The sequence below is a fragment of the Triticum urartu genome, chromosome 3, assembly GCF_003073215.2.
Source record: "Triticum urartu cultivar G1812 chromosome 3, Tu2.1, whole genome shotgun sequence".
Lineage (NCBI taxonomy): Eukaryota > Viridiplantae > Streptophyta > Magnoliopsida > Poales > Poaceae > Triticum > Triticum urartu.
The window spans coordinates 20,819,930-20,831,361 of record NC_053024.1 but is presented as its reverse complement, the minus strand read 5'-3'; the positions used below and the strand labels follow the sequence as shown (position 1 = coordinate 20,831,361).

The following is an 11,432-nucleotide window of genomic DNA, read 5'->3' as shown; positions in this document are numbered from 1 at the left end:
GACCGGTGCTTCGATTTTAGATGATGTGTGTAGGGGTCCCACATAATTTTTGAAGCAAGTGGATCACTTCTTGTTTATAGTCTATTAAATGTACTTCAGTTTTTTCGCTAGTTCAATACAACAAAAAGGTTTTCAGCTAGCAGCGTGTTATGCAATTTTGTGAGTTCAGTTAACAGGCATGTGAATTTAGAGACAAATAGATAGGGGTCCGACGGAAGACCGGGGCCGGAGGACTTGAGGCCAACTCGCATAACCCCAAATGGACATCTATTTTGTTTGAATTTTGTCTGTTTGGGTAGGGCAATGGGGCGGCGCCCGCTCATTTTTCTGGATGTGCCGGTCGTGCGCCTAACACCGAGCCGCATCTTGGACGCATCTCGTCCGGCTGAAGGCCCTATGTGTCTATATGAATAACCAAATAATGCAAATAACCAAATAAATCAAACATTGCAAATAGTTTTACAAAACAAACAGTTCCACATCCAAATAAAAACACAATCAAATAGTTTTACAACTCAATCAAAATTGTCTTGAATAGAAATGGATCGATAAATCTACTATTGTCAAGGTGAGTTCACTGGTTTGAAGAGCGCGATGTTCTCAAAGTAATCGGCATAGAGTAGGGCGCGGCCGCTCTCCCTATTGCGATTCAAGGCCGGAGCATGATCCAGGATTGATCTCTTGAACCGAGGCCGGTGCCCAACAATGTGTTCATTGATGACCAATGCAGCCACCACAAGGTCTTCGTCATCCGAGAACGAATCATCCGATGAACAAATGAAGTTGTGAAATAAATACTCCCACCATCCATGGTACCTTGTGAGAAAAGTTTCGAACACGTTGCGGTCGTGGTGGAGACGCGGCCGGAAAGAGCACCTCGAGTTCCCCTCACAGGCAGCAAACCTGGTTGGCATTGGCGTGGTTGTGGTTCGGACGGCCTGGCAGGAAAGCGAGGAAGGCTGCCGGGAAAATAGGGTATCGATGAGGTGGCGCGGCAATGGCGGGGCGGAGGGAGGGCATGGAAGAGAAAGAGGGTTGTGTCCCCGACGGCGGGCCAGGGGGACAAGGGCGCGCGTCCCGCCCGTCCGTGCATGTTCGTTTCGACGTAAACGCGGCCAAATTTGGGCGAGGAATGGATCAAAAGTGGATGAAAAACGGACGTTTGTCCGTTTGCTCCCGCGTGTTGGGCCGCATTTTGTGTCCGTTTACCCCTAAACGGACGCGGCCGGACCATTTGGGGTCGTGTGTTGGAGTTGGCCTGAGTACTTGAACTGGTTGAAGAATGATCTTTCGAAAGGATAGGTGCGATGTGATGCAACCCCTCTGAATATCACTGTTTCGGCACTTGAAATTTTTTCATGCGAATACCATAGTTTGCTTTTCAAGTTAAAAGGTGTAAGAATTGACAAAGGAATGAGAATCAATGTGCAGAGTTAATTTGCTGACCTTGTTTTAAAACTATGCAAGAGTGCTGCATGTAAATAAACATTTACAGATATAAATGGAGAGCAGAGCTAGCTAATTTTCTGGACTCACCGCACTTGTCGGGGCGCAGGCCGTCGTCGCAGCTGCAGGAAAACCCGGTGCCGTCGTTGGCATACCTGCACTGCCCGCCGCTTGCCTCGCACTTGGGGCACACGTCTGAGGGTACCGTCCACTCAAGCAGGAACCCCTGTCTCATGCTCGAGACGTAACTGTCGCCGTCCGGAACACCAAGAACCGGCACGACCGAGAGACGGCAGGCCGGCGGGAGACCGGCCAGTTTGCGGTGGCTGCCATACTCGCCGCCAAGTCGGTAGAAGGACTCGTTGGCGCAACTTGTGCGGTTGAATCCCGGCGGCGTCTCCTGCTTGCTGCAGTTGTCGAGGACGAGCAGCTCCCTGTTCTTGCTGCTGATGACGAACGGACTCAGCCCGACACCGAGCGAGATGTTGAACCACCATTTGGGGCAGCCGTTGTCGAGCGGGAGGTTGTTGTCCACGGCGATGAAGGAGGAGTTCTTGGGGAAGACTTGAAGTACCTGGTAGGCCCCGAACATGGAGCGGCTGAGGAGAGCTTGGCTGCCGTTGCAGTTGAGCTGGAAGGATGGAGACCCGCATGGCGGCTGGCCGTCCTCGTGCAGCCAGAACGGGTAGGCTATGCTCAGGTTGCCACATGCCCTGGGCGAGCAGGCAAGGGGATCCGCCGCGCTGCCCGGCCTGAGGAAGGAAGCGAAGATGAGGAGGAGCGGGATCATAATGGGTTTGTGGTGCCGGCCGGGATGGAGTGAACGGAATACTTCATACCCGACGGGGTTCCTGCCATATGCGTGAGTTGACTGCTCACCTCACGCCATCCTTGACTGGTTGGGGACATCAGATCTTGACCTCACCTAATGCAACCGTACGGGGCGTTGCCGGTGCGGTGAACTTTGGACCCCGAGACCGACCTGATCACTTGGCTGAGATTTTTTTTTTTGAGAACTGGCTGAGATACCCAAGCAGCGACAAGCTGGCTGGGGACATCCGGTTAAAGACCGGACCGGACCGGCAATTTTTCGGGCCGTATTTGGCAGACTGGACCGGCCATTTTCTCTAGCGGGCCAGGACCGAGCGGGCCAAGCCCGAGCGAGCCACGAGCGGGCCGAAAAGCCCGCTCGGTACGTCCAGCCCTACGTGCATGCATGTAGGAGTCAGCAGGTAGTTAGCTGGTTAGTGGCTGGTGGGCGTGCGTGCGTGGTGGCCGGGGTTAGTGATGTGCGTGCGTCTGTGCTAGACCGGGTATAAATCCCCCGCCTCTGTACTGGTTGCGTGAACCGGGGGTAAGCCATGTAGTCACTGTAAAAAAGAAAGGATTGGGGCGTTTGAGCGCCCGTGGCGGCGTTCGTCGCTGGCCAGAAAATCTTGTGTCCACTGTTCTTCTTCTTCCACCTCCGTTCGAGTGAGAGGAGAGGTAGGTAGAGGGCTGCGGTTCCAACAAATCCCTCTCTCCCTTCTAACAAAAACTAACTACGCACATTTGCTTAGCAAGCCAAAACTGGGAGTTAGGTCATTTGTTGCCCTAATGAACTGATTTAAATTTCATCTACTTACGCAGTCCAAGGTAAGCATAGCACCAAGTTTCGCATGTTCTTATGGAATCTTGAGGCGGCCGCACAGATCACATCGCCAGCTAATTAATCTAAGCAATATATTACACCTGCATGCAACAGGTCCTGAGCAATGCTATTATACCGCTGGCTAGCGGTGACAATAGTCAGCCCAGTAACTTGCTAATTAATGGTTACATCAATCAGCAGAGCAATCCCTCTGCTCGCCAGCGGAGGGAGAGTAGTATGTGCGCGGAGTTGGGTGGTGGTCGCCGGCGAGGTTGTGCGCGCGTCAAGGAAAAGCACGGCTCTGCTTGATTGAGTGGATACAATCTACGGAGAGGACCAAGTAAGTATGCGCCTTCCACTTCCACGATTTAATCTGGTTGTTATGAATTGTGATATAACATCACAATGTTTAGACTGATATAAATTGTATGCATCCGGATTCTGAAAATTTAGGGGCTCGAGGTAGAGCCAAATCGTGTGTATTCAGTTTTGGGGGGAAATTACAGTCAAGAAGTTCTTGGTAGTTGTCTGCCTCCGATGCCTTTTAGCAGTTGGAACACAACACTTATCAGAATTAGGACGCTGGCATGTGGATGCTCTTGACTCTACATGGAATATGTTCTACTACAATGCCGAATTTCACTGCGCTTGTTCAATTTCTGAATGTACTCTAGTACAGGGCCACCATCTCACAGTGTTGGAAATGAATGTAGGTTCTTTGATTCACAAGGCTTATCTGCTCAAAGAGTTGGCGATTGTTGTACGATTTTTGAATTCACAAGGCTGATCTCCTCAGATCTGGTAGAACTTGAACTTTGTACATCCATATTGTGAGCTGAACTTTCACTGGAATCAGAGATAAGCGTGTAGGTCAAGTTATTTACATTATCATAATTGTACAGAAAAACAAAGGAACAAAAAATATGGGAGAATATCTTACAGCAATCCAGAGAAGTTTTGCTTCGGTGGCATGTCCATGTCATCTGAGCTTCTCTCGAACATTTCTAGAACTTTGGTTATGGCAGGGCGATATGCAGGCAATATTTGTACACACCACAAGCCAATTAATGTCATCTTTCTTGCGATTTCCTCAGTTTCTCCTGTGACTTCACATGCTTGTAATCCATCATCTTGCGCAAAGTGGTCATAAATCCAGTCTGGAAAATACTTTTCGCTGGATTTTGCAACAGTTGATTTTACATTTCTCCTGCCTCCAACCATTTCCAAAAGCATCATTCCATAACTATAAACATCTGACTTTGTTGAAACCACCCCGAAGGTTCGAGAGTGAACTTCTGGAGCGATGAACCCAATTGTTCCTCTAGCTCCAGTCATTGAAAGATTGCTCTCCTTTGTATGACACAATTTAGCTAGACCAAAATCAGCAATCTTTGGGTTAAAATCTTTGTCTAGAAGGATATTTTGGGGCTTGATATCAAAATGGACGATACGTGTGTTACAGCTATGGTGCAAGTATTCGAGGCCACGAGCAATCCCGAGTGCTATCGCGTAGAGCCTCTCCCATCCTAAAATTTCTTTGGGGTTCTCTGAGTAAATGTACTTATCCAAAGAACCGTTGGGCATGTACTCATATATAAGAGCACGTTTTGATCCCTCCAAACAAAACCCAAATAAGCTAACAATATTAACATGAGAGGTCCTGCCAATGCTCATAACCTCATTCACAAACTCGTCCCCATTTCCTTTGCAGTCATGCAAGAATTTCACAGCCACTAGACGATCATCATGTAGTCTTCCTTTGAAAACCACACCATAACCACCTTTTCCAAGCTGATTGCTGTGAGAAGACGTTATTTTCATTACCTCTGAGTACATGTATCTTTTTGGAGCTAGGGATCCATATGACACTATCATTGCCTCGTATTTTTTCTCAGTTTTGCTGCTAGTCTTGCAAAGGAGAAACCATAGTCCTTTCCCTTTTCTGTGCCATATCAGCACATAAAGACATGCAAAGAGAAAGGTTGCAGCTGCTGATGTTATACCTGAGGTGGAAGCAGATGTTATTTCCTTTTACAAACAAGAAGTTATAATACTATTATTTCCAACCGTCAGTAGTTTAAGTTTTTGTTTCTGCAAGAGTACTTGGTGGCAACAGTAGCAACAAGCTAAATGGCATAAATTGATAAGTCATGCTAATATGCACAGGCCGGGAGTTGCTTGACTCAGATTTTTATTTCAATTTTCAATGATTACAGACATGATAAATTTTGAAGTTCCTATTTTGTCATAGAAATCCACTATAAGTAAACTGCTGATATTTAAATCATTACATATGAAAAGATGGCAAAAAATTTAGCATACCTATTAGTATAATCTTCTTCGCTTTCTTCTTGCTACCTGGAATATAACATAACATTTTATGAATAAAAGAAATGTTGTCGAATAGTACTACATTGGTTGTCCAAAAGAAAAAGACAAGCATCATATATTAATCTTAAATATTCTGCCAATCAGATACACCAAAAAAATTTGTTGACAGACAGTGAAGAACAATAGAATGGACAACATATGTGAGTTTCTTTTGATTGAGCTACCATGTCGCTCAAATCAAGGTTTGGCAAATAAAGAAGTTATAGGCATGTGTAGATTTAATAGCCAATACAGATTTGACAAAAAAAACATGTGTTTCATTGTAAATTGCAGCGGACGGTATCATTCTGCATTGCATGCAATTAGTGGGAACATGTGTGCTCTGTTAATATATTCTGCAAATGTCGTCCAGTAGTATGATCTTAATTGTTATTACAAAAGAAAGAAACAGGTATCCTATATGATTCTTCAATATTCTGCCGATGAAACATACTAAAAAAATACACTGTAGGGTAGTCAAGAATAATAGAGTATTGACTTTCTTTTGAATGAGTAACCATGTCGCTCGAATACAGGTTTGGCAAAAAAAAGGCCTATATGGATTTGATAGCCAATATAAAATATCACATACACTGTGAATTAGAAGTATGCCTTTCACAAAAAAAAAGAATTAGAAGTATGCATTTTTCATTGACATTGCAATGGATGGTACATCTCAGTCCACATAGCAATTATCAGGAACGTGCGTGCTCTGTTAATTTTTTTTCTGCATGATCCACAGTGCACGAAAACCGAAGAACTAAGGGTACAGAACAGGACCGGATAAAGTGGTAGTGTTTGGCTGGATGAGCCTCCCTGGGATTATCAATTAATAAAGTGGTGTTGTTTTAAAAAATAAGAGTACTAAGGGTACAGAACTAGACCGGTGCATGAGTTCTGTTGGGATTGCACTAGTCTGTAGTTCATTTTAGTCCGCATAGTGTAGTAATCAGCATGCGCTTGCATGCTATTCTCATTTTTCCTGTAAACCTCCCCTGTACTAAACTGAAGTGTAAATAGAAGTAAACTGGTGCGTCATTTTTGCACAGGTCAAACTCACTGCTACTATTATGCGTGTGAAGCTCACCACTAGTGGATGGAGAAATGCGGTCGGAGCAGTGGCACTCGAATATATCGTAGGTGGTGTTGATCCGACAAAGCCCTACACTCTCCTCGCACACCTTGCAATCATCCCCCGTGTACTCCAGAAGAAACTTGCACTTCATCAACCGCCGGTAGTCCGCCCTGGAGGCGCCCTTGTACCCCAATACCGGCATCATGGACACCCTGCTGTCTAGGCACTTGACCTGGAAGGTGTGGTACCCGCACTCTGGATTGTGTGTGCCACCGAGCCAGAAGGGGTATGTGATGCGCAAGTCACTGCATGCCGCCGGCTTTCAATACGACTGGTTTTGGGAGCTAGTGGTGGTGCTGGAAAGCACGGTGAGCAGAACATGGCAGTTGCAGGGATGTGGAAAAGATAACACTCTGATTCTGTGTGTTTGAAAAGATAATATTGAAGGGCGAAGAACAAGGGAGAATATATTATGCATGATGTTAGCCAACTACTTTGACTGGTTCTGTCAAAGCATTTACTTCTCCATACCCACTAAAGAGAGTCAACATCCAAATGCCTCAATCCATATTCACTACAAGAAATATGTCAACTTATGACCTTCTGTCAGTGACCCTCGAAGAATAGGTCATAAATTTATGATCATTTTAGACCAATTGGTCAAAAGCTGTTCAGGGGGCTCCAAACCCTAAACCATTGCGACCATTTTGGTCAGAAAGGTCGTAATTTCCTTACACGAAATGGTCACAAAGCAAACAGTGCTAGTCCGCTGCCTTATTTCTAGTTGTTAATGACCAATATAGATGGTCATAGCCTTGTAGATTGTGGTGGGTTGTGATGACTAGGCGCCATCTCATCAGTTTTGCCTATGTGTCATGTCCATGTGGCAATTTTTGCCCTAGGTTGTGAAGCAACCTATATTTATATCATTCTCAAAATTCCCAAAAAAATCTCATAAATTCTTTGGGGCATATCTTCATCAAATATGTAAAAATCCTTCCTTGCCTAGTTCAAAACTAATTCAACAATATTCATTTTCCTATTCTGTTCACAACAACACTTTATGAAGGAAGTGCTATTTATATATTCTTGATTGCCCTCGGAATTTTTGGGCACTCTTTCCTATCCAAATCATTACCGCATGACAAAATTCAGCTCCATTTTCCTAGCAAATCTTCCTCGGGAAATTTCCAAAGTTTTTGTCCACCTAGAAGCATTGTGAAGGAAGTACCTTTTTTATATCTCTAAATGACATGAAATTTATACAGTTCCTTCATATGCCCAAATTATCACCCTCCTCCAAATTGCAGCTCAGTCAAATCATCTATGTGAGCCCAGGTTCAATTTATATTTTATGGCCAAATTGGCTCGTTGCAAAGCAAGTGTTATATAGACCCCTCCTATTACCCTCAAATTTTTCGGGCACTCTTCCATACCCAAATCATTGCCACATGGTAATATTCAGCTCAATTTTCCTAGTAAATCTTTCTCGGAAAATTTCCAAAGTTTCTACCTCTAGAGAAGCTTTGTGAAGTAAGTACTAGCTAGGCTTACCCAAATGATCTGAAAATTTACCAGCGCATGACCATACCTAAGTAACTTACCTACACCAATTTTGAGCTCATTTCATTCATCCAATCTCTCTCACTAGTTTTCCCAAGTTTCTGTCCATAGAAGAGCATTGTGAAGGAAGTACTACTTTGGCATGTCCAAATGGTATGAATTTTCTACAATGATTACCTATGCCCAAATAACCATCCTCCACAAAATTTCAGCTTACTCCATTCATTATTTTGAGCCCAACTTCAACATTCATATTTTTGTCCAGCGTGGTCCTTTGCAAAGCAAGTACCACCTAGGATCCTCCTTTTGAGCTAAAAAATTGTGAAGACATTCTCCTTAGTAGATGATCATCCTCAGCCAAAACTCATGACCATTGGACATGTACATTTCCCGTACCGCTAATCAAACACTTGGCTGCTAATTCATGTTTGAGCATCGATCGGTCTCCTCGTGAGAATCTTATGTTGTAATTTTCTTCCTAGCACCAACCTGGGGAGTGCCCAACCCACTAGACATGCCTAGTCCACCCAGAACACATGGCAACATTACGGTCACGCGGTGACCACGCGACGGGCATGCGAGTTTACGCGCTCTAGAGTTGGGGCCCTCGGCCACCGCCCAAACCTTGACGTATCGCCACCAAACCATGTATTTATGATTAAATAGGTCCTTATGTAACTAGAAATGATTTTTGGAAAAAATAAATAGCAAACTATGAGGCAGCTGCAGTTCAAATTTGACCCGCTTCCAACTGAATCGGCGGAAATTTGTCTTTTTCACGAGAGGTGGATCAAAAATTTTTACACCCAACCATTTTGTCAATTGTGCATTAAATATGGCCTAGTATTTTATAAAAATGATTCGGTCCAATTTTGCAACAATTATTTGGTAGTTCCTTCACAAAAAAACCTCCTTTCAGGCACTCGAAAAATGGAAAATGGTTTTTTCGTCCAACGAAAATGAAAACTTCCTTATACAACATTGTTTGCCATTACAATATGCACTCTTGTGCACAATATGAGATCATTTGAACAAACTATGCCATGAATGTGGCCATAAGATTGATCATTTGGCTTGAAAGCCATTGATCTCCACACATGATAGCTCATTTCTGAGAACACTTTTTTAAAATAATTACCGTATTACAAGTTTGTTATTTTTTCTGGGAACTTGGCCACATATGATGACACAATGCGAAGGTTTCCCATTTTTTTGATTTTTCTTGAATTTTTTATGCCCGTTTCAAAATGCGGTCAAAACGGCGGGAATGACCGTTCCTAGCTAGTGGTTGAATCTTGAAATTTTTTTGGTGTTTCTATGATTAAATATGTCCTTATGTACCTATAAATGATTTTTGGAAAAAATAAATAGCAAACTATGAGGCAGCTGCAGTTCAAATTTGACCCGCTTCCAACTGAATCGACGGCAATTTGTCTTTTTCACCAGAGGTGGATCAAAACTTTTGACACCCAACCATTTTGTCAATTTTGCATTAAATATGGTCTAGTATTTTAGAAAAATGATTTGGTCCAATTTTGCAACAGTTATTTGGTAGTTGCTTCACAAAAAAACCTCCTTTCGGGCACTCAAAAAATGGAAAATGAATTTTCCGTGCAAAGAAAATGAAATCTCCCTTTGGCAACATTGTTTGGAATTCTAAGATGCACCCTTGTGCACAATATGAGATCTGAACAAACTATGCCATGAATGTGGCCATAAAATTGATCGTTTGGGTTGAAATACATGAATCTTCACACATGATAGCTCATTTCTGAGAATACTTTTTTAAAATAATTACCGTATTACAAGTTTATTATTTTTCCTGGAAACTTGGTCACATATAATGACACAATGCGAAGGTTTTCCATTTTTTGATTTTTTTTGAATTTTTTATGCCCGTTTCAAAATGCGGTCAAAACGGCGGGCATGACCGTTCCTAGCTAGTGGTTGAATCTTGGAATTTTTTTGGTGTTTCTCTGATTAAATAGATACTTATGTACCTAGAAATGATTTTTGTAAAAAATAAAGAGCAAACTATGAGGCAGCTACAGTTCAAATTTGACCCGTTTCCAGCTGAATCGACGACAATTTGTCTTTTTCACCAGAGGTGGATCAAAACTTTTTTCACCCAACCATTTGGTCAATTGTGCATTATATATGTCCTAGTATTTTAGAAAAATGATTTGGTCCAATTTTGCAACAATTATTTGGGAGGTCCTTCACAAAAAAACCTCCTTTTGGGCACTCGAAAAATGGAAAATGGTTCTTTCGTCCAAAGAAAAAGAAAACCTCCTTAGGCAACATTGTTTGCCATTCCAATATGCACCCTTGTGCATAATATGAGATTATTTGAACAAACTATGCCATGAATGTGGCCATAAGATTGATCATTTGGCTTGAAAGCCATTGATCTCCACACGTGATAGCTCGTTTCTGAGAACACTTTTTAAAAATAATTGCCGCATTACAAGTTTATTATTTTTCCTGGGAACTTGGTCACATATAATGACACAATGCGAAGGTTTCCCAATTTTTTGATTTTTTTTGAATTTTTTATGCCCGTTTCAAAATACGGTCAAAACGGCGGGAATGACCGTTCTTAGCTAGTGGTTGAATCTTGGAAACCTTTCTATGTTTCTCTGATTAAATAGATAGTTTTGTACTTAGAAATGATTTTTGGAAAAAATAAAAAGCAAACTATGAGGCAGCTACAGTACAAATTTTACCCGCTTTCTACTGAATCGTGAAAATTTGTCTTTTCCACGAGAGGTGCATCGAAACTTTTGACACCTAACCATTTGATCAATTGTGCATTATATATGGCCTAGTATTTTAGAAAATTGATTTGGTACAATTTTGCAACAAATATATGGTAAGTCCTTAAAAAAAACTTATTTTTGGACACTCAAAAAATGGAAAATTGTTTTTCATGCAAAAGAAATAAAAACTCCCTTTGTCAATGTTGTTTGCCAATCTACGATGTAAACTTGTGCAAAATATGACATCATTTGAATAAATATTTGATAGGTCTTTTACAAAAAAACTCATTTTTAGCATTGAAAAATGAAATGAAAAATTTGTATGTAATCAATCATGACCAATTTATATGGTCAAAAAATCTTCAAATTGTTGGTGCGCTCTGATTGGTCCATAGGCATATCACGCGGATCATGCATCAACCACCGTCGGATGCTTCTGGATCCAACGGCAGCCCTCACCCCCTCACCCAACCGCAGCCCAACCACCCAAACCCTAACCCGCACCCGCACTCCTTCTCCCTCAGCTCCTCGCCGCCGCCACCTCCTCCCTCTCCGCCCCAACCTCAGATCCATCCTCTATCCCGCCGAC

At 42.8% G+C, this 11,432-nt stretch overlaps 1 protein-coding gene across 1 annotated transcript; it reads right to left on the bottom strand.

The window, feature by feature from the left end:
* Positions 1-3,605: 3,605 nt before the first annotated feature.
* Positions 3,606-5,063, bottom strand: LOC125542468 (LEAF RUST 10 DISEASE-RESISTANCE LOCUS RECEPTOR-LIKE PROTEIN KINASE-like 2.4). Its single transcript, XM_048705514.1, has 2 exons — positions 4,017-5,063; positions 3,606-3,922 (listed from the first exon to the last, which is right to left on the bottom strand). The coding sequence occupies exons 1-2, from the start codon at positions 4,949-4,951 to the stop codon at positions 3,817-3,819; spliced, it is 1,041 nt and encodes a 346-aa protein (XP_048561471.1). The 5' UTR covers positions 4,952-5,063; the 3' UTR covers positions 3,606-3,816.
* Positions 5,064-11,432: the final 6,369 nt, after the last annotated feature.

Bases quoted from the DNA above. Each gene is read 5' to 3' on its own strand.
- LOC125542468 (XM_048705514.1), bottom strand. From the start codon at position 4,951: ATGATAGTGTCATATGGATCCCTAGCTCCAAAAAGATACATGTACTCA. The intron at 3,923-4,016 runs GTAAGATATTCT...CTCTGATTCCAG, and splicing joins CAAAACTTCTCTGGATTGCT to TGAAAGTTCAGCTCACAATA.